The sequence below is a fragment of the Argentina silus genome (genome assembly GCF_951799395.1).
Source record: "Argentina silus genome assembly, chromosome: 7".
Taxonomy (NCBI): domain Eukaryota; kingdom Metazoa; phylum Chordata; class Actinopteri; order Argentiniformes; family Argentinidae; genus Argentina; species Argentina silus.
The window spans coordinates 2980001-3004201 of NC_139661.1; the positions used below are offsets into that span (position 1 = coordinate 2980001).

The following is a 24201-nucleotide window of genomic DNA, read 5'->3' on the forward strand; positions in this document are numbered from 1 at the left end:
AAGGCAGAGTATATCATATTTCAGCAGCTTAATATGAACAAGACACACACCAACCAGCCAACTAACCAAACACACATACTGTAGAAGGCCTACACAAAGTCAACTCTTCGGTCTATGTATTACTAATCAGGGATGTCCCGCTGTTTCTTCAAGAAGGAGCCGGAAGACATCTCTTTACATCATGTACGTGTTGTTTGTCTAGTAGCGTGAAAAAGCTTTTGCTTCTCTTGACATGCAAATCCAGGCAGTCACAGGCAAGCACTACAGTATGAGGGCATGTTTTTATCTCAGGGGCTTCTGTTTGCTAATCAGGTGCTTGTGAAAGCCAGGGGAGCATGATAAGGAGGAGGGTATAATGTGACTTGCTCAAAGCCGTCTGTTTGAACACACACTCATTTTACAGGCTTTTAACTTTCAATCGGCCTGCCGCTATTGAATTCTCACTGATTAATTTGCGACGTGTTTAGAGTTCAAGAGTTTACACCCTCTTGTGCTGTGTTGATAGGCATTATTTCAGATTATTTCACGACACTTCAGTTACACTTGAGATCATGCAAACCAATACAGCCCCGGTTATGGTTATATTCTAGCACAGACGTCATTGAAAGTAATGTGTTGTGCAAGGGGAATGTGCAGTATGTTTTTCCAGTCCCCAAGATTCATTGTCATGACATATACTTACAGTATGAGCTGCAAAGTAACCTCACCACAGACTCCCCTACAGTACTGTAGATGACTGCTGTCTTATGGGTTTTACACACACAGATAGAGATTCAACTGGAAAGAGGAACCAAATCAAAGAAGATGGGAGATCTCGACCTCATGAGTAAGAGTAAACGGTTGAAGGATTCCGATTCTTACTGTGTCTTCATGGCCTGAAATGACATGCACAGCTACAACTGGTGCCTGTTACCAACCGTGTCCCAGACACTTCGTATGTTTACCCTCTGTGTTGACTTTTCACTTGTCATAATACCGCTGCAGACGTATGCGTGGAAACCACACCAACACATAGAAAAAAAACGTCACTCTCTTTCTAATCTCTCTCTCTCTCTCTCTCTCTCTCTCTCTCTCTTTCTTCCCTCGCCCGTGCTCTCTCCGTGGCACACTGCACTCATAATAAAACCCCCTTGGGAGGGAGACACTATCGTGAGACAGTTTGTCACAATGTGTCAGTGTGTTGAGTGGCCTTGTGTACATATCCCCCTTGCCATCGTGCCCTTGCTTGATGTTGTTTGAGGTTGAGGAATCTGCCACTTGCGAACAATTACAAGGTACATTCACCACATTCCTCATGCTAGAACGCACAAGGCGACATGTCAAAAGTAAACGGAGGGAGAACACACAGTGGGGTGGTTTCCCAGTTGCTGTGTGTGTGTGTGTGTGTGTGTGTGTGTGTGTGTGTCGGGGACTTGGGTGACTGTTGCAGACTTTGGGGTTTCATGTCTGAGGTGCTAATTGCGGTGTGACTGGTGGGAATACGTTTGAGCCATTTTTTCATATACCGAGGACGGAAAGAGAAAGTGTGTGGGTTTTGAAATAAGCCGTCAGCATTTTACCATAGTGTAAGCAAAATCCCGAAAAGCCGAGGTCGTTTGAGGACATACTGTAGACAGGCGTTGTTAGTTGCTTGAATAAAGATACACTTTACACCCCTATAATTCAGTAATCACACAGGCCAGGATGGCTGATTTACAATGCTTTTGACATTTGACATGATTTATGTTTTTTTAAACATGTGCAGAACTGGAGCCTACGGTGTCCATCATACCTACCAGTCTGTGGAGGCTGTTCTACCCGAGATAGATTTTCTGTTGTGTATCAGTTTTGCTGTGCGGTGAAGTGAACACACCACATGGTGTTTATCAAGACCACTCAGGTGCACCAATGAGGACCAATGAGGGATCTCCCTTTGCTGAAGTAAATCCATACGGTGCGCTGGAGAAATACCGATCTCTTTAGATATCTTTTTATGAAAAGCTGTGTTGACATAACATCTCTTGATGCGATTTGGTGAGGGAGAGTGTTGTTACTTTGTGTAGAAGGTGAACCAGACAACAGGCAGAGATCAATAAAACCCATTACCGCATTTCCCCCAAAATGTCGAGCAATGCCTTGAATGAACACTGAAACATTTTTTTTAACTGAGAGCTACAGGCAGGGGTATTAAAAACAAGACAGAAAGAACAAAAGAGCAAAAGAGCAGTACCGCTACCAGATATTTCTTACGAGCATACTTCTTTTATGATTACATTTATCGTGACATTTACGCATGTCAATCTCTTAAATCAATTTATTTCAGTAAAATAGCAGGTCAGATTACTAATTTCACCCTGAATGATGCCTGTAATAAAAGCTCAATGGGCTTTTCAAGGACTGCCAATAAATCCAAGTCGCTTTTTCTTTTCATATGCAGGGCTACAGGGCCAGTCTTTCTGTTTGATTAAACTTTGTGCCCCTGTGAAATGAAATATCCGAAAGCTCTTTGATTTACAGTCAGCACGTTAAATTATTGACACCTTGCTGCTTTCTCTGTCCGTTTTGGAAAGGTAAACAAAGAATCTAATCTATTGTTTACCTAACTTGAATATCCTTGATTTGGATACAGCACAGCCGGTGTCTAAGAGAGAGAGAGAGAGAGAGAGAGAGAGAGAGAGAGATTCATAATAATGGATGTTCAAATAATGATGAAACTCGGCCTGTGTGTACTGTGGCTAGTAGGTTAATATTTCATGTGATAGTACAGTGTACTGGCCGAACCCTTGACAATTCTATGGCTGTCCATGGTCTCTAGGGAGGGGTTGTTGCTTGCAGCCCCTGGGCAGTTTCATGTTGAGTCCGCCTGTAAATTGCCCGGCAAAATACTGAATTACTTACTGTGATATGTCATACATACCAAAACCCCCTATAGGCATTAAACATGTGTTTGTGCTTTTCTCAGAGGCAACTAGGATTTGGATGTCTGGTGTCATCCAGATTTGGATGTCTCATTTATGCTACCAAACACTCAATCTCACACAGCTGGTTTAAATGACTATGGGGATTTTTTCAAGGGATTAAACAAAGTCTTCTGAACATGCTGCTTCTGCTTTAGAGCAGTGATGAAACAATCATCATCAATTCTGGTGTTTTCCACACTATTTTTCATATGTAATAATATCCTTGGCTTTGGTGTTATTGGTTTCATTCTGTCTTTTTGTTGAACTGCTGTACTTTCATTTCCTTTCTTGAAACAATTAATTGTGGCTAAAAAGAGAAATGTTCTCTCCTGTAACCCCACCAGCTTGTTTGTCTTGTGACACTTTGAAATATGTTCCTTGTCAGTCGGCTAAATAAGGTGGCAACGTCTTTAAAAAAAAAAGAAAAGGTCGTTAAGGTTTGGTCATTAAGGGAGGTGATGTTTTACATACACAATGCTTTCCAGCACTCATCTCTTCATCCTCCTGCTCCGTGTGAACATCTGCAGTAGCTAAAGCTGCATGAGATCTGAGGTGTAACTGACATCACATGTCTCCTTCTTATCAGGGGGCAAAGGAAAGAAAAAAAACAATAGCACTGCTTACATTGTAAGCGCATGACAACCTCTCTGTTTGCCTATACTCTAGATAGGCTCAGAATTCCAAAGAGAGTGCTGTTTGAATGAGGGTAGTGTGAGCCTCTAAGTCTATGTATATGGATTACCAGCAAATAGTGGCATGAGAAAAACAGAGGTAATCTCTCCCCTCTCATCCACAGTCTCTGCTCTCTACCTGTCTCTCTCTCTCTCTAATCTCCTTACTGAATTAGTTCATCCCTAAGCAGTTCAACAGAGAATGTTTAATGCAGAGCAGCGGAGGTTATAGTAACAGTAATGTAATGTAGCATCCAATTCTCAGAGGTTCTAATTGAGGCTACATTCATAATATCCCATCCACAGACTGCTACCAGTACATACTGATGAATTGTTTGAGTCTTTGATTGTGTTAGCCTTTTACATTAGGCATTCCTACAAGATAATCACATTTTGTATCTGGAAGGTACTAGTTATGTAAGTTTACTGCAAGTACTTACATATTACTTTCCAAATCCCAAAATGTATTCAATTTTCAAATGCAAAACTAAAACGTGAGCATTCCATTATTTACTAATCGCGGGAGGCTGGTGGAGGTAGATAACATTCCTCATTCCATTCCATGCATTACAATGAGCCTGTCCTCCGATAAATACCTCCACCAGCCTTCCCTGGTATTAACTTTTACCGTGCAATTACAAACGTTTCTCCACTGGTTGTTACCGTTATATCAGGTAAAATACTGGTTATTCATCCATACTGAGAGCCACATACTGGGAGTATATTTGGGGTTGAGCCCTAGTACCCTAGCAGTGACTCAACGAATACCATACCACTTAAATTCCTGGTGATCTCTCGTGTCACCGAGCCACATGAAAGGACAAGGCACTGCATGCAGGCAGGCAGGAAACCTTGACTTCACTGTCTATGGCTGTGTAGTGCAGAGTATTTGCATATGCTTTGCTTCATGACTTGAGCCTCTTTCTTCTGCCCAACCATTTCACAGTAAGGGAGAGCGGTATTAGAGTATTAGGTGTGGTACGTAGACAGTATGGAGTCTGTGGTATGTCCCTGCCCTAATGTCACAAGTGAGTGACACAGATGGTGCAACATTACACACCATGCCTACACTTGCAGAGTGCTTGATAGAGGTGCTGCCTGACTGAGTTGCTCATTTATTGAAAGTCACAACAAGTGTGTTTTTTCGTGTGCATCGGATCTGTCACGACTCTTCAACTTTGACTGCGTGCAGATGGTACGAGACTACAACTTGAAATGAAATGCAAAAACAGAACCCATATTTCCCATGCAAATACAGAGCGGAGGTGAACCACATAACGAGTATCTCCTTCTCCGACTCAGCCTTTGGAGACAGACTGCTATTTGCCATCAAATATCAGAGGTTCGAGACACACACTGTCAATGTGGTAAGGATGATATCTGATTAAGACACTGATGACTGCTTTAAAATGGAAGATTTCCTCACCAGACACACAAGTCAAAACATGCACCATATTTCCAATTGTAAGCTAAGTGTTTGCCATTGGTAGTATAACAGTATGACACAGCCTACCTTTTGGGGAGACTGGACTGATGTGCATTTGGCAGCTGTCACACTGCTGACAGATCACCAGTAGCCTGCATTTCTATTCGTTGACAGCAGGACGTCAGAGTATGGGAATACATGGACCCAGGTCTGCCGCTGGCGTGATTGCCGACAAAAGGAATGAGCATACAGTATGCCTGACTTAGTAAGTCCTGAGAGTCATTTAGAAGTATATATAAACTAGCTCACTTCCTTTGGTAATTTGCAGAGGTGGCGGAAGTACGTCAGTTATCTCGGCTCTCTGTGGCTTTTTACAGCACGCACTAATTTCAGATGTAGGGAAAAGAGGGGGGAGAGAGAGGAGATTTTAATCACCCTGTCGCTTTAAGGACACTTACTGTATCAAAGCTTTGCATTATGCGAAAAGGAAAAAATACGATGAGCCACGAGCAACTGAGCAGCCAAGGACGGGATTTAGGAGTGGATTTCTAAAACTTAAACGGGCCTGGATACAGCCGCTTTCTGTTCCTTATGCTGTTTGATCATACAGTGGATGGTTGTGTAGGCTGAAGTAGCCGCACGGAGGATAATTTTGAAAATATTGCGCATAAGTAGCGAGAGACTTGGGAGATCCCTGCCCTCGTAGCTTTTTTTTTTGATCGCGCAAAGGTTGATATGGAACTTCTATAGAGGAATATGGTTCACCGTTGAAACTTGCAAATACCGAGAGGATTACTGGCATCTATATCTTCCATCCATAATCGATCAGCACCTATTGTCAGGACGGATATTTGACGGATATTATCCAGACTCCTTTTTTTGACAGCGGATCATGGATTGGGTGGTGGAAAACAACGGGCAGCGACATGATTTCTCTGCGCTGTCTGCGGTATGCAGCTAGGCTATTACTGTGTTATTCCAATGCAACAAAGTTGCAAAGGGAAGTGGAATGCATAAATTGTAACTATTTGGCCGTTTTGCACCTGCTTATGAAGAACGCGTCGACGTTGTAGTGGGCTCTCGACAAAATACGTGAGGATTTGCATCGCTTCCTCGCCTGCATGGAATATTTGAACATTTGTTTATAGGATATTCGGGAGGTTTATAGTCAAGGTCATTCTATGAGTCTGCTAGATGTATTATTTATACATGTGTGTATTCTCGTCATAGTACAGTAGTCTATTATTGTGGTTGGCCGCACAGGGGAGCCGCTTAAGATAGGTGATCTAGTGATTTTTTTTTTGTCATTGCAACATTTCTAAAATGGATGGAAAATTGAAGCAGAGTCGGAGATCCCGTTCCAAACGTGAGAGGGTACGAAGACGGGAGGCTGTTGGCAGAGATGCCCGCAGTCCGAACCCTTCGTCTTGTTCAGATAGAGAGCAAAGTCCTGGGAGGGATGTCGCCTCCCAGAATGGTAAAAAGGCTCAACACTCGACACCCTCCGCCAGAGCTTCGCGCCCCCCTCGTCGAAAGAGACGAGAATCCAGTTCTCAAGAAGAGGATATCATTGATGGATTTGCCATTACCAGTTTCGTCAGCCTGGACTGTCTGGAGGTAAGGGTTGGCTTATTACATGATGCTGGACACGTCCGCACTTGCATCTTAAAGAAGTTTTCGGCTTGACAGATGACTTGTTATTCATGCTGTCACATAACGGTTTGTAAACAGGTGTTGTTAACTCTGCAATTAAGAGTGTGTGATGAGACCTTTGACATGTTCTTGCGTTGTTATGACTTTTCATGCTGTGGAGAAGAACCATCAGAGTGCGTACTCTTTGATGATGTTCCCTACACAATTGCGTACCTCTTCACCATACTCTATGCACATACCAGAGAATGCATAGACTCTCACTGGATGGTCCAATACATAACAGAAACAACTTTGATTCCTTTTGTGTGATAGCTAGATGTTTAATGATCCTGACTGACCCTCAGACGGATGCAGGTTACAACATATTGTGACAACCAATAAACCTAACCTCTACCCTTAGATCTCATTATGATCTAGGTGATACGAAACATTCATCTCTCCCGAGAGGATGGACTGGAAATCCAAAAGGTTTGGCCTATTCTGAGATATGCCACAAATACCTTTCAATCTATACAGTCACTACACCTGGTGATCACTTCAAAGGCCACTGTGATGTGCTCATATTATGACAGACCCACCTTTTGAAGTGTGTCTGTGTGTACACCTGCGCTACCCTCAGTTGACCATGGCGATTGCATCTACCGCATGTCAGCTATCAGCTGTTATGACTGCATGTTTCCCCACCGAGAATCTCCCATCAGCGTGGTAGACATACAGCACTGTCAGCATTAAGTACAGTAGGAGAGATGTTGTTGTTGTTCTTTTCTGTGGAAATAGATGGCACAACAGGGTCTTCACGGTGTGTGAGCCTGTCCTCAATTTGTCGCCTCCCATCTGTTAACGACGTTAACCTGTCCGGATCATCAGTAATTACATTGCTATTCCATTAACACCGGCCTTTCGTGCCACTTACTGGAAGTTTGTGTGAAAGTAGATCGGGTCTAAAAGAGGTTAAGAGGGTGTCTGTATGGGTCTAGAAGAGGGTGGAGAGAGAGATTGTGTGTGTGTGTGTATATGCTCTGATCTGATATTTGTTTAAGTGCGTGCCCTTGGTGCTGGCTGTTTGCAGCGATTTGGCAGGTGCTGACTTTGAAAGTCTTCTAGGTAGTCGGAGCAAAGTGCTCTCCAACGGGATCCCACCAGCAGAGCTGCTGCTGTCAACAAAACTGCCCACTATTAGTGACATTTTACTTTACAAGTCAAATGACAAAATGATCTGCATGGACAGAATGAAAGCAAAGCAGGCATGATACTGCTTCCATGATTGAATTCCATGTAGGCCTAATGGTTGACCATTAAATAACAAAGGCCTCTATTTGTCAGTCAGATTTGCATGAGAAGAGGCTGAGGACAGTGCTGATGTGTACAGTATATCAGACTAGACCTTCCTGACTGTAACACAAAGTGAAAGACAGGGAAAGGTTTAACACAAATGGTGTTTGTAAGTGCTAAATACCTTAAAAAGAATCTAAGCATGATTATGTTGCGTTATGAGCGAAAATGAGTTTGCAGGAAGATGAGACGATGTGTTATTTTTTTGCGTAGACATTCGAGGAGTTTTTTTTTTGGATAAGGTGCCTACAGTATGTTGTTCTTGGAGACTCCTGAGGCAGCTCTGATATACGGGGGATTAGGGTTAAGTAAGGCTAACAAGTGCACAACAGTGCTTTAGATATTTCTCAGTAGCAGACATTATTCATGTTGTGCTGCTGAGGCGACCTGAGAGGACCCTATCACCTAGCACGACTGAAGTGCTAATTGCTTATCAATTATCCAACTGACACTGGACCATTAGCCATTAAATAACACTGACCTATTGCATCATGCTCTAATAAGCACAGTGCAGTTGAAAGAGTGCCCTTAACCTTGCGTAATTCACTCGTGTTCAACGTTGGGCAGGCCCTGTTGATGTCAGGCCGTAGAGACACTGGCTTGTTAGCGGGGCTTCGCAGCCAATTGAGATCAATCTCCGAAACGTCTCTCAGCGTTCACTGCACCTGACCGCGGTCAACATTCAAAATGTGAGCTCTCAAAGCGCATTGGTTATTTATAACTTCTTTATGGATGTGGTGCTATTGAGTCTATATCGTCAACAGAGCATCGTTCACTTTGAACATATCCCTGTTTATTGTAGCTTTGTATTGATAGGATAAAGCGGTCTCTCTGAAGGGATATGGTGTGGGTATGCTGCTCCCATCACCAGTCCATCAGCATTGAGCACATTTGATTGTTGTTTGTTTATTTGTTTCGAGTCCTATTTTTCGCCTGGAAAGAGGCTTAACCTGTGTCAAATCGACCCATACAAACAAAACATGCCTGCTTTGTCTTATAGGGACCAGCTAGAGTGATGGGGAATGTGAGTGATACGATGAATCCATCTATTGTACAGGCACTCTTACTCTGTTATTTGCAAAGCTCTCACATGCCTATTAAGACAATTACACAATACTGCCTAAGCCCCTGTGAAGTCCCCGTGGGTAATGAACTAGTGGATTGATAAGAAAAATGCTGCAATTACCCACCTTCCATAATGGCAATGAGATGTGTGATTTGCTCTCTTTTGTGTGACGTTCGAGTGGCAAATCCCCTCGCTAATCCACAAGAGTTGATCCTTATGTTCATCTGTTTAGGCATGAATTTTCAGATTTGTTTTTTTTTCATCGAGGGAGACATTTTTATCATCGTGATTCATTTGTAACGGGAGGGGGGGGGGGGGGGGGATTTAATTCAGTTTCACATCAGTTTATCACCACATTAACGTCACCACATTTGCGGATACAGTGTCTGCTCTCTTACCTTATTTTCCTATGAAAGAGTGTATTCATCTCCCTTACTGTTAACAAACACGTCAAGCCAGGAGCATGTTGCCTTCCCTGGTACGGTGGTAGATACAATCAAAGCTGGATCAAGCAGCTCGATCTAACAGTCCAACAGTCTGTTTGATGAACCAACTCAAAGCTAACATTGCAGTATTTGGTTTGTACTGTCGATCGAGAGGCCTGTTACTTGCTCATTATCTGGATGCTGCAATACTCTTCTGTGTTGTCTTTCTCTGGCAGTGGTGGCATAGAGCGTCCTATGCAGCCAGTGACAAACAACTCCCCTTTTAATTAACAAGCCGCCCCCCTGAGGCGTCGGTGCTCAGTGGCTGACATGTCCCATGAAGAAAGGCTTCTTAATGCCGACGGGGCGTCCCCAGGCCCCCATCCCTCCCTTACTGTCACGCTCAGAGGCGGAGGACGCATCTCCCCCAGCACTGGTGTTGTCACCATACCAACGTTTGGATACTTGGATACCGATACCGGCTTAAGTAGCACGATTTCTGTTCTTAAACGATACCACGGCAACTCAAAAAAACATCAGGCGAAGTGAAAGAACACCGTATTAAAGAACAGAACATGGAAAATCACTATGCATGCGGAACCCACTGCCCCCCCCCCCCCCCGCGCCCCGTGAGCATATAGACAAATGACTACTTATAAGATAATATTCCGCAGAGCTCAAAGTAAATACTGGTCAGGCATTTATGGTAAAAAAAAACAACCTTTTTCTATACCATACTAATTGTCTTCTTCTAGAACCATTTTCAAAGAAGGGTATCGTGATACTTTTGTAGAACCGGTACATCGTGCAACATTATCCAGCATAGGCACACACCACACGCAGACGCACACACGCACACGCACACGCACACACACACCCTTCAATAGTGACAAATAGATAAGACAAGATGTTCCCTTTACATTACATGGTGGTGCTCCCACACCGTCTAACCATATAATGTAGATTTTTAGCTAGACACATGTACACGTACACTAACTCCCCCTCTAGCTCCTGTACTCATTCAAGCAGTGGGGAGAGAGAACAGACTCTCGCTAGTTTTCTATCCTTGCTGTAGGCCGGTGTAGGTTCAGCTGACACACACACACACACACACACACAGTAGTGCAAGACCACGGCCACATTCCGCTGTCCAATATATCGACAAATGAACAAAATATATCATCTCATAAAAGGATAGTTCCCACCTGAAAAGATGGAGGGGTTGGGGATTTGGGAGGGGTTGTATGTTTTCTTCCTTTGAACAATGAACAGTTTGTCTGCTACAGTAGACTTACTATATGTGTCTCTTGGTTGTTGTTTCCTTCCTCTGTCTTGGTGTGTTTTGTGCGGTGAGTGACAGGATGTAATTACCAAGTGATTAAGATGTTGTCTTGAAGCCTCAGAAGGATTAGAGTGGGTCTGGTTAAAGTTGCCTGTTAATTCGCTGCTGCTTTGCCTCCGAGTCATTGCCTTTCCTGACCAGCCGCTGGCTCTGTGCTCCTACTCACATTAGATAAATGGCTTTATTAAACAGAGCTATTAAACTCAAACCATTTCATAACATGTTGTATCACACAATGAGTTAAAGCCCTTCAAGAATAAGGTATTTGGAGATAATTTCTCTTCATTTGCAAATAAGCAGTACTTTCTTTTTCCACCCAGCAATTTAGGGTCATATAATGTGGCAAATGACTGACTGGCAATGAGGCCTGCGAGAGATTTACAATAACAATAATGAAACATAAGTAGAGAGAACGCTAAGTGCCTCATTAAGTAATGCATGTTTTCCTGTTGGCTCGACCCCTTGCTGACAGAGAGAGCACAGGCACTGAAAGGCTCGCTTGTTCCTGGTCTCGTACTTGCATCAACGTTGCTCAAGTGTATCCCTTTTGAAAATGTGTTTGTACGAGTGCATCAGTTATTTTCCAGGCCTCTTGGGCTCATCAAGTACAAAGGGCTACTGGCTGGGTTTGCAGAGTAGAGCATTAAAGAAATCCCCCAAATCATCTCCCTAAGCTCACAACACAGGACTTAGCCTAAAGCCTGCATTCAGAATAAAGTACCAAAGTACTGTAGGCAGTTTGACATTTTATTTACCGTTGGAGCATTCAGTTGTTGCAGTAGAGAGGACAGCCAATGTTTTGAAAATGCCTGAAGTATCCTACCTGTTAGGGCTGTGCAATAAATTCCAGGCCGAGCATCCAGGCCTAGCATCGCAATCTGTAAAAAAAACTAAAAATAATGTTAGGGTTCGTTGTTTGTTTTTTACCTACTACCTGTGAATGGGATCCCAGTAAACAAAAGTTATCTATCACCGACCACTTCTGAGGACCCGAGTAGTTCTAGAACATCCTCTCTGTTGTCACCACCACCATCTGATTTCACATGGGGATGCTGTCTACAGTACACTACGTATGTCTCCCTTGTGGTAAAGATAAAAAATGTGAGGTTGTTTTCACTGTCAATTTGGGTTGAAGTATTGTCACAACATGATAAATCTGAATGGAAAAATGGCGAAAACCTAAGTAACCAAAGCACTGTAACAGATCACCCTCCAGTCAGCTGTCTCACCCTTTGAGTGAGGGTGTCTCGTGCAGAGATGTTGTGACGCTCCCCAGCTCAATAGAGGGTCTCCGAGCATGTTTTCTTTATAAATGACTCTCGCTGTGAAAGCAATTAGCGTAACAGTTGTCGACATGCTCCTTGCTACAAATGTTCGCCACGAACATCAGCTCTGAGGGGAATAGTCTTTATGGTCCAAGTGATACTAACAATAATTGCTGAGAGCTCTATTCCCAGCCTGAAATAAGATATGGAGATGGCTGCCGCTGTTCCCTCCCATGGTGGCTCTCCTTCTCCCCCTCCCTCCCTTGTTATATGTAGAATTTCAGTCAATGCAGTGTCAGGTTGGAGATCATATCTCAGAGACTCTCCTTAATGGAGAGAGATGACGCCGTCTGTCAAATATTAGCCTCTGTGTGGAGAAATCCAAATAAGGACTGGGGGGCTGGTGTTGCTCTGTGACGGTTTTGGCAGCAAACTAATAAGCGCTGGCCAAGATCATAGAGCTTAGATAAGGGTTAGATAAGGTGTTATGCAATGCGGAGTGTCTCTCTCTCTTTTCTACTTTTACCCCCATTCATTGTCAGCCTTTTCTTGGCCTGTCCACTAATGCTGAGCTGCTACATTTCCGCATGTAGAAGTGAGCTCCTATTTCCCCTCCTCGTGCCAGGCATTATAAATCAAGCAATGTCTTTATCCGAACTCCACCTCAAACTGACAGTGTCGGTGGCGACGTTTTGTCCAGGAAAGATGATATATTCTTCCTTCAGCGAGATGTGGTCACTTTTGATATGGCCTATTATGATGGCGTTGGTAATCACAAGGGTCCGTGGGGGTCCTCAGAAGGGGTCAGTGATATATCGCTTTTTCCTCAGTGGTGTGAAGATGGAAAAATGCCAGGTCCCAGGATGTGTGAGAACTGTATTATACCACACGTTGGTGGGTCGAAACGTTTTTGGCAGGAAACGGTGAGAAATAGTTCTAACACATATGACTCGGATTCGCCGATCTGCCATGATGTGGGGTCTCAGATTTAGTCTCAGTCTGTGTCTCTGTCTCTTTGTCTGTCCGTTTGTCCGTCCGTCTGTCAGTCGGTCTATCTCTCTCTCTCTCTCTCTCTTTCTATTTCTTTCTCTCCCTCCCTCTTTCTCTCCCTCCCTCTTTCTCTCCCCACCTCCGTTCTTCTCTGCCGAGGGCATACACATCTCTGTCCTCTTTTTCCCGGTTCAGGATTGTTTACTCATAGATCAAAGACAGAGAATGTTTTGCCTACCCTGTAAACAGACCTCACGGCTGCCTTCAGGGAGGCCACTTTGCCCCGGGGGACACACAGGCAGTCAACAGGAGCCATAGCTATACTCAAGGCGTGGAATGAGATCAAAATGACACAAACAAACACTCGCACACAAACGCAGCGTGAGGCCAATCTTTTAAGTCAATACTGTTGAAAAGAGATGGTGAGAGTCAGAATCTCCCCAGCCACTGTTTGCATTTGGTATCCTCCCAGATCTCTCGGGCACTGTTACAATTGATTCTACAGTCTCCAATGTACAGCAGTCAAACGGAACGACTTAATGATATACTAGTAAATCAATTTTTTTGTGTGATTTCCACTCCTGCGGTTACTGTTCTTGGAAACGAATACCCGCACCTCCCTCTGAGTGAAGTACGAGCGGGTTTCAGCTTCAGGGTCAAATGAGGTGGGGAATGCCTCGGAGGTTGCTTTGTTACGAACCGCTAATGAGGGCTGCTGTGTGAATACAGCCTTCTCTCTGCCACACAGCCTCCACGTAACTCCACCGGTCTCACCTTCAATTGATTCCCTAAATGAGTGAGAGTGTGAACACAGAAAACTAGCCTCCGCTCACTCCGGTAGCGGTGGGAGAGAGAGAGAGAGAGAGCCTGCATTCCAGCTTTTCCTGCCTAATTACCTCCTGGCAGCAGAAAAACACTGTGCACAGTACATAAATCTCCTATTTTCATTATCTGCTCCAGGTGTTGATGAAACAATTCCCCTGCTGGATAATCATATTTCCCCCCCCCCCCCTCTCTTCCCGCTTGCCAAGACGCTGAGAGGGAGGGAACCGGAGAGAGAGAGAGAGAGAGAGAGAGAGAGAGAGAGAGAAAGAGAGAGAAAGGGAGCCCCTGTATGCATCTGTATGAATGACTCTCCTCCTTCTCTCAGCTCGGCGTTTCAATTTGCACAATAATACAAGGGGAGGAAAAGGGGCAGGAAATGAGAGAGAGGCTGCAGACACACTGACAGGCTGATCTCAGCAAGGGAGGGGTTGGTTGTGGATGGGTGGGTGGGTGTGTGTGTGTGTGTGTGCGTGCGTGTGCGTGTGCGTGTGTGCGCGCTCCAGCAGGGGCACACGGCGGTGCCACCAGGAGCAGGGTGGGGGCGGTCAGTGTGTGCGCGTGCGCGTGTGCGCGTGTGCGCGTGTGTGCGTGTGTGTGTGTGTGGGGTGACAGTGAGTGACAGAGCGATGCCCGTCACCGTGTGTGTGTGTACTCACAGCCGGATCCAGCGAGGCTGCAAATAGAAAAGCACTGCATGGCACAGCCACAGCCGTCACAGGCGAAGAGTGACACTAAACTGAGAAACAAGCCAGGGGGAGGTATGTGGCAGAACGCAGTCGCCCGCGCCGACGATTGTCAACACATTTAGCGACTGTAGAAAGAAGGGGTTGTTTACCGAAATTCATCACAGCCATCGTTTCGACATCACAGACATGATACGAAATCGCGTTCTGTTGGAAGACAGCGATCTAATTCGGTGTCATGTAGGATGTGGTTGGCTTTACATCTCACACACGACACACCACACCTCTGCAAGTCCCCACCGTGGTCTTTGTTGTCGACAGACGACGATTCGATAGGAGCACTGGTTGAACGTAGGTATACGGTACCAGTCGAAAGTTTGGACGTCAACTTGCCAAGAGTGTGCAAAAGCTGTCGTCAAAGCAAAAGGTGGCTGCTTTGAAGATTCTAGTTTGTTTAACACTTTTTTGTTGACTACATAATCCCATATGTGTTCCTTCATAGTTTTGATGTCTTCAATATTCATCTACAATGTAGAAAATAATAAAAAATCAAGGAAAACCATTGAGAATGAGAAGGTGTGTCCAAACTTTTGGCTGGTACTGTATGTGGGGTAGTTGTCAGTCCTAGGTGGTAACTGAGTGTCCTGTGGCATTCGATGATGACCTATACTAGTAGTACCAGAGTAGGTCAGAGGACTCCAGTGTTGCCTGTCCAGACAGTGTACGTAAGCAGCAGCAGGTGGGAATGCTACTCATATCAGGAGAGACTCCCCCACTACACACACACACACACACCACACAGTGCCTCTGCTGTCTCCCTATCCCAACAGCCACTACAAGAAATGTCTCTAGGACTGCCTGAAATCAGTCCGATTGTTTATTGGTTTTTGCAACCAGATACATGTCAGGAATTCTATGGCAAACAAAGGGTAAAGTGAGCTAATGTGTATTCGGGGCCCCCGGAGGCAAAACACAAGCCATTGTTCGGAGGAGAATGCACAATGGTTTTTCTGTTTCAAACACCAGCAGCAGCTCTATAAGCCCTTCACAGGAAAGGGAGGGGCGAAAAAAACAAGACAAGAGGAAGAGAGCAAAAAAAAAAGAAAGAAAAAAAAAAATCACGTTACGTCAAAAAAAAAACAACGAAACACCAGTTGTGTTGTCTTCCGAAACCTGAAGTCATGGGAGAAGGTTGTGTTCCCATAGCAACCCCTCTACCTTGCTACGGCCGCTTCCTGGTCTTGGGGAGCTAGCAAGCAAGCCTCGGTTGTTTTGGAGTTTGGCCTCAGCCTCTATCGCCACAATTAGATTACATGACTGGGCTGGAAGCTGCGGCTCCCAACACCATCTTATCAGTGGCCGCAGCACATTCCACAGCGTGGCGGGGAGAGGCTGCTACTGCTAGCGCTACTGCTAGTCCTGCAGCTCCCCCCCCCCTCTCTCTCTCTCTCTCTCCCTGCCTGCCAAGCCTCAGGCCTCTCCATGCTAACACCCCCCCCCCCACACACACCACCACCCCCCGCACACACACACACACACACACACACACACACAGGAGCAGAGGAAAATGGCAATCATATGCTGGTTACCCGCACATGAGCTACCAGTATCTGCTGCACGCAAGCACAGGAACTAGGGGCTTCAATACAAGGCCAGGTTTAAAGGGGATAATGGGATGATGGTGTAGTGTGTGTGTGTGTGTAGAAACGTCCAACATGTCTCCTCCCTCAGTGAGGTGTATTCATCTGCGGTGTTTTCGAGCGGACCGTATGTTTTCTTCCTCTTCACGATACAGATTTGTTTTTGTTGCGCTTGTTCTGTCTTAACAAGAAACATCTTGTTCTGCACTGTAATGTGTTAGCACGGCTAGACACTGTGGTTATCGTCAAGCACAACAGTACAATCTGTTTTCATCCGGTCCAATCAGTCCTTAACAGGGAGAAATACAAGACATACAAGGAAAAAAGTATTTACACCAAAGAGCACGTACGCTACATTTGCCTGGAGGTCATGCATGAAGTGTATTTCGACACAACATAAGGGGTGATATTCTTTGGAGCCTCGCTCATATAAAAATCAACAGAACCCAGTCAGGCGTCGGCAGTCTCTCCAGGAGTTCAGCTCTCTCTCTCTCTCTCTCTCTCTCTCTCTCTCTCTCTCTCTCTCTCTCTCTCTCTCTCTCTCTCTCTCTCTCTCTCTCTCTCTCTCTCTCTCTCTCTCTCTCTCTCTCTCTCTCTCTCTCTCTCTCTCTCTCTCTTTGCTTCACTGTTTATGTATGTGTGGTAGGTCTGAGAGGCAGCCTGTCAAAGTTAATCTGCTTATATGCTCGGTAGCTAAAAACAGCCTTTCCTGACTGCAATGTGTTACACATGCAACCGCACGCGCACACAGACAGACACACACACACACGCGCACGTGCACACAGACAAACACACATGCAAACATGTACATACACACATACACACATACACACACACACACACACACACACACACACACACACTGTGCTGGAAGAGGAGCTAACAAATTGAACAGAGCACAGATTTTCGCTAGACCACAGACTGACAAGACATTTACAAATTAACTACTGTATATAAATTGCATAGTTACAATTCAGGGCTGTATAACCTTGCTGGGTTTGTATGCCTAAAGACCCTTATATGATTCACTTACTCTGGTTTGGAACATGTAACGTCTCATCCAGTTCATGTTTGTCTTTGTTTCGTGTTATTCATTTATTGTTTCCTGTTTATTTTTGTGTTACTCACCTTGTCTTTCGTTTCAGACACTTCACCACCTGCTCTTGTGTGCCTGTGTGATTGTCTACCCCGCCCTGATTGGCTTCACCTGTTCCTCATCATCCTTCCCTGTGTATTTAGTCTGTGTGTTCCCCTGTCTCTGTGCCAGTTCGTCTTTGCACCTTCATGGCATACGTCCCAGCATTATCCTAGTGATAAGTATTCTTGGTTTTTGATTTCCGGGTGTGTTTTTGACTTTTTGCCTACCCCTTTTCGGATTATCTGCTTGCCTTTTTGAACTGCCTGCCTGTGTACCAAACCCTGCTTTGCCTACCCCCTTCCTGGATTATCTGCCTACCCATTTATTGCCTACCTGTATACCGAACCTTTCCGAAAGTAAAGACTATTCTATTGGATTTTGAGGTTTTTGTCTCCGAGTCGTGCGTTTAAGTCCTTTGCCTGCGTACTCCTGCCACTACAGAATGTAAATACATTTTTCTGAAGGCTTATCTCTTCTATCTCTCTGATATGCTTTTGTCTTCAGACGTCCGCGAAGTAAAAAGTGCAATTGAGTTGAATATGATTTCGAAAGTTCAGGAGCATACAGTACTGTATCCACAGCATTTACTGATAACATAACATTAGCACAGATCTAATGAATAAATCATGAGCCAGGTCTAGCCAATGAAACCAACCCTTCAGCTTGCCTGAGACCTCTTCCTGGGACATACTGTGTTGTCCAAAGCGCTGGTGTGTTCTCCCCCGGAGGGTGAGCTGTTACACTAGCGCACACAGCAGCAGTGGCTGATCCAACCCCTCGTGTTAAACAACTCGGTGACATTCGAACATGTCCGAGTGGTCTAGGGTGGTCCAGTGGTCAAGCACCACGGCCTACAGTGCACACATATGCCCATGTCGACATGGGTTGGAATCTGGCCCATTCCCTGCTGACATACCCTTTCCTGCCTTTGTCCGCTATCTTTCAATAAAAATGGAAAATAGAAGAGCGGGACTGCCCCGAAAGAATGTCCGGAACCTCATCATTATTTAAGCGATCGCCCATGTCATTGGTGATGCTGTGACCCCCTTTAAAAAGGCTTTCAGATCAAGCGAGGCCTTGTGAGGGCCATAGCTGCTGTACTTTAAATGGCCGCGGACTGTATGGGACTCTGTGTTACTGCTTCTATGCTGATTTGTTCCACTCACACATACAGTACAGTATGTCACTGCGAACAGTCCTGAGGCTCGAACAATAAATAGCTGTGACCCAAGGCGTATGTGCACATTAGTTGTGTTCTGTTCCTACTCTCCCAGGGGGATGACCTTCCCCTCGAAACGTCTCCCTTGTGTTCTTGTTTTGTCCCTGGTCTTAATTGCGATGCAGGGGGAACACCCTCGTCATGCCCACATGTGTGGATAATAGAGATTAAAACCACACAAAAAGACACAGCAAAAAAGCAAACAAACGTCACCAAGGACACCGCCGAGGTTAGCCTTTTTTTGCGAAATGCTGACATAGAGCCATGGGCAAGGAGAGAGACTGGAGACTAAACAGGCTCACTGCTTGGTGATGGCTGACCCATATCTAGCCAGCTCCAGCGGCTTAACCTTCCATTGAACTAACACTGACTGGCTGACTGGTTGACTGGCTGACTGGCTGACTGGCTGACTGTGGACTGGACAGTGTCTGTCTCATGGTTGTGAGTCCAGTGTGGAGGGAGAGGAGCGTTTAGTCTGAGAGATTTGCTCATCTCTCTTATTAAAAAAAAAAGGCTGGTGGTCTGAATGGGCCTGGGAGAAGTTAGTGTAGTATAGACTCTGCCTTCAGACCAGGGTCCTGTTGTTTTCTGTGCAGGCAGAAGAGGAACAGCTCACTCGGCTCATCAGCTGACTGAGTGGAATTGGCTTGTTGCTCTGGCTTTGTGGTGGCTGAGATGACTGGCTTAAATTGCCGGTTTGTACTGCCTGTGAGAGTTAATCTCAGACTCCATGATGGAGCTCTTCTTTTGAGTTGACACTCATTGAGTGGAGTATTATATGTTAACACACAGGTACAATTACCACCCAATCCCCAAGTTATTCTTGTGCTTTGAAAGTGTAGGCCTATATAAGTGGATTGTTCTTGAGGAATATTCTTAGTATCAACTATGTACAGTGTCCTCATATTGGGCGTAATTCTAGTCCACTTTTCTCTGTGGTATAATCTGTAATTGGTTAAACTGAAAGGTTAAGCCTTGATGTATATTTGGAATGTGTGTGTTGTTTCACTCGGTTTTAGTATGTTTTTACATGTGTTACATCGTGGCCTGTCACCACTCCTTCAGAATGTCTAAGACTTAGTGCGGTTTTACGCAGCTTCAGTCCAGAACTCCCTCACGCTCAATATAATACATCATCACAAGTGAGTTTCAAGGTTTCAAAACACACAGTGATCCATGTTCTCCCTAAAGAAACATCACTCAGCCCATGTACAACATATTATTTCATATAAACAATCTGCTGCTGAAAGAAGTCCAAGGCTACCGCCCGCAGCCAACATGTTTGAGGGGAAAGACCGAAGGGGACTTGTGTTGACTCTCTCTTTCTCTCTCTCTCTCTGTCTCTCTCTCTCTCTCTCTTTCTTTATCCCTCTCTTGTTCTCTCATTCCCTCACAGAGGACAGTTCCTCGCTTTCTATTCTTCCCTCGAGCGTCCTTGTCAATGTCAGAGGCAGCTGGTGCGTTGTGTGTGGGTGTGTGTGTGTGTGTGTGTGTAGTTGAAAAAGAGGCAAGGTCAATAGTTTGTCTCCCTGGCTTATAAATAATGTGACTCAGCGCCTGACAGAATGTGTCTCGATTGCGGCGGCAGGGATGAAATGGCAGGAATATTTAGCAACCCTGGCTTTGCTACCGAAGCACTCGTTTATTTTCACTGGCAATTTGCTTCTCTGACCTTACCGGTGTTGTTGTTGGGGTGTTGAAAATTGCTCGGCCTGATTTAAATTCATGGTAAATAATATTATTTTCATGCCAAAAGGTTATTCTATCACGTTTTCACTCTTAGTTATTTTGTTGTAGAGAGAGGCTGTGGATTGACCTAGTATTCAGAGTATTCAGTTGACATCTTATGAAGGTGATTTTTCTTTGTACTATATATTATGTATTATGTATTATCGTGTGTGTGTGTGTGCGTGCCAGCGTGCCTGCGCATACTGTATGACTGCACAGTCGTGTGTGTGTGTGTGTGTGTGTGTGCATGCATGAACATGTCTAGTGTTTGTGTTTACAGGAGCCACAGGCCACATGCTCTGTTGAGAGTTGGCTGTTGCTGTTGGCTGGCAGGACACAGGGGAGCTTGGCGGCGGTGGTGTAAGTGAGCAGCTCAGGGGAGTGGAATGGAGGAGGCAGGGAGGGCGATGAGATTTCCTGTGTTTGCCCATGCTGCTCGGGGTGAGCGCCAGAGTCAAGTGTAGAGTTACAGCTCAGGACGGCGTTCAGTAAGGCTACGTTCAGCACAACAGATCGCTGCCTTTATCCAGTAAGGGATTACCACTCCTCCGGCTTGCACAGAGAAGCCCTCTCCAGGCTACCACCCCCCCAACCCCAACCCCAACCCCAAATCACCATCCATACCGCATTCCACCCCTCCAAAACACTGCGGCCCAACACTGTGGTCGACTCCACACGGATGTCTGCTCTCACGCTGAACAACAATCAGTCTTAATACAGGGATCAAAACATGTGTTCTCTCCTGTGCTGAGCCGCGTAGAGCCCCTGTTCACAGTTTCTGAAGGTGATCCAGTAGGGTGGTAAAGCGTCTGAGCTCTTCCCTCTCAGATTTTTAGCAGCAGGGTTTTGGAAATGGCACTCTCACTCGAAATTGAGTCATCAGGGTCTCTTCACTTTCCGATCTGTCGTTCAATATTACATGGGAGGGGGGGAGAAATGCAACAGCTGTGCTGCAAGCCACTAGCGTGGAAAATAGGTTCTTAATTTTTCCTTGTCGGGGAAAAAGTGCTTTGTTCTTCCATCAAGAAATGTTGAGTTATTGGATATCTTCATTATGATTTTAATTTTTTTTGTTTTTTTAACCATATTTAGATAGTTGCTAGGCTACTACTACCTAGCATCGGTTTTCACTCTTTCTGAGACAACGTACAGTACATCCTTGACAACGTACAGTACAACAGCCAAACTGCTGTGGACGTATAGTCTACTCCTAGTCCAAGGTACTAACAAGCCACGGTCGTCCTGCCAGGGCCATGTTGACATAAGGCCCTGAACACAGCAAGCCATGGATGCAAAGCGCCCGTCAATAGTGACAAAGATGTCCTTCACATTATGTTGAAGAAGCAGAACATGCTTCCATGTGATTACAACATGGTGGTGCTCCCACACGTTCTAACCATAACATGTCGATATTCAGCGAGACACATGTTCATGTACACTAACCCTACTATACTGTCGGGAGGCCTTCTCTCTCTACCCTCCAGCTCCTACACTCATTGAAGTATAATTGAAGTAAGTCATTGAAAGGAGGAGAGAGAACTAATTGTCGGTAGCTTTCTATCCTCTATTATTTTATTTATGGCTTGAGAGTGATGAATGGTACAGTATTATGTGTGATGTAACTTGGTGGTTCTGTTCCTCTAATTGCTCCCTCTCTGTATAATTATCACTTATTCTCTGTTTGGAACTTCACACTGGCAACGGCTTTCACTGGATTGCTGTTTTAGCGCGTTTTCTGTTTACTTTAATTTCTGCAACGTGGGAAAGTGTCAGACAAACATATTCCTCACGCGGTAATTAGAGCGTTTTATTAAACGACACACTCTGGGGATTCACTTTGCTCGCTGTGTTGTGTTCATTTGGTGTGTGAGTGTGTGTGCGTACGTGTGTTTGTGTGCCTGTATGTGCGTGTGTGTGTGTGTGTGTGTGTGTGTGTGTATGTGTGCAATTCACACACACACACACACGCACTTGTGCCAGCGAGTGTGCTTTTCCACACCTTCTCGGGTGAGTGTGTGTTTTTTCTCTGGACGTGGATGAATGGTCTAGTAGCCAGCATGCAGTGTGTTGATTGTCTGTGGCCTCCCCGGAGGCCGGACCAGGCAGGAGAGAGTGTTATAGTAATAGACTGATCTACGTACTTGCCTCGCTGCCTAGCTAGCTCCCTGGCGCTGCACTGAGCAAACCCAGGCCTCTGGCTCCCCTGTGGCACAGACAGACAGCTGACAAACAGAGCAGGTGCCTGCTAAAGTCAAGTGGCACTTCTGTCACCTCATGTCCTCCTCCGCAAACAGACCAGGAGGACATTGGCTACCGTTTAACACATGTCGTGCTTCTATTCAGCGACCGCCTCCGTGAGCTGTGCTCACAAGTGGTCTTTAAAAAAAAAAAAGAAAAGAAGAAGGTGGGATTCGTCATCGCTGAGCATAGAATATGTTTTCTGGTGCTTTCGTCGGTATTAAGAGCAATTAGACCAGTCGTGACGTTTCGCTTTTTAGATTGCCGTTGAAAACAAATGCGTTTTAACTAAGGCGCCGTCTGCCAGCCCCCATTACTCTCCCTTGCCAGAGTTGCCTCTCTGCATTTTTGAAGTTGTGGCACTTTGGGCAATGTTTGTTCTCAGATGAATCTAAAGCCTAGCTGGCGTCGGTTGAAGCACGGAGATCGTTAGCACCCAGTGTGACATGTAGCGGTGGTGGTGGGGCGGATACGGCACATGTCTTCATTTGTCATCCTGAGCCAACACGGGGCTCATTCAGAGTAGGTACTTAAAGCGCGTGTGTACACGCTGTATCCATCAGTCTCTCACAGATCTGATGAACTTTCCCTAAAAAAAGGATAGCATGAACAAGGCAGCTTGGATTTCATAGACAGGGGGGGGGGGGGGGGTGTGGGGTGTGGGGGGGGGGGGGGCAGAGGAGGGTAAGCTAGTGAAGAAAGAGAGGGAGAGGGTAAATCAGAGGAGGGTAAGACAGGGAAGACGTAGAGGGAGAGGAGAGAGAGAGAGAGAGAGAGAGAGAGCAGAGGAGAAAGCAAAGGAGGGGGTTAGTCCTGATCTGTGTCTGTATGGAGCCCTGCTTGCTCGGCTGCCTGCCCCGCAGCCCAACATCTGCTGAGCGCAGGAAGCATTTGAAGGATAATTAAAAGGACCGGCTTCCAACTCATTTCCCGCCTCCCATGGCTAACTGCTCGGCTCCATGGCACCGAAACCAGAGCAGCAATTATTTTCGGAATTAAAAAGAGACTCAGGAATACAAATAACGCATCCTAGGGTACAAGCAGATGTGTCTGTCGCGTCTCATGTTCTGTTTCTATCCGCCTCCTAGTCATCATGGGCTTGATTCAGGTCTCTTTGCTCATGGGTGGGGATGCTTAGTCCTTAGTCCCGAGAGGTCAACCTGATTGCTTTGTTATGGTTTATGATGGGGAAGAGTTGTTTAGCTAGCATGAACCATACAATTAACTTGTGTTAGATTGGCCTAGCCAGGCTCACTGGTCTATAAGGCTCAGCTAAAGGTCACCAGAGACTGTAATGATGTGCTTTCAATGCTTTACACCTCAACAGATCTTTTCAAAGGGACACTCAATAAGGCCTTTCACGGCGTCAGGGGATTGTAAAACCACGGTTTGAAACCGGTGGTTTCATTAAGCAAAATGTCATGCCCTCTGAGCGGCCCGTGACTTAATGATGAGAGAGGATTGAGCTCTGAAGCACTCGTCTCTCAATGAAAACATGATGCATTGTTCAATCGGCTCAAGGATGTTTCATTTTTTTTTGTCTGGGCCTCGCTAAGAAATATCTGTAGGCTAAGGCTATGCCGGGTTTTTTTCCCTGCTCCTATTCTGAAAAATGTCTTTA

The 24201-nt window shown here is 45.3% G+C and overlaps 1 protein-coding gene across 8 annotated transcripts in view; it reads left to right on the forward strand.

Moving 5' to 3' along the window:
* The first annotated feature begins 5442 nt into the window (after positions 1–5442).
* fbrsl1 (fibrosin-like 1) overlaps positions 5443–24201 on the forward strand; it is a 233861-nt gene continuing 215102 nt past the window's right edge. For 7 of the 8 annotated variants that reach the window (XM_083673510.1, XM_083673504.1, XM_083673508.1 and 4 more), the window contains exon 1: positions 5443–6653. In XM_083673510.1, the coding sequence (XP_083529636.1) occupies positions 6360–6653 (294 nt within the window). In that variant the 5' untranslated portion in view covers positions 5443–6359. Of the gene's footprint in view, positions 6654–17706; positions 17840–24201 lie in introns of those variants that run through there. The other variant, XM_083673511.1, reaches the window with a different exon arrangement.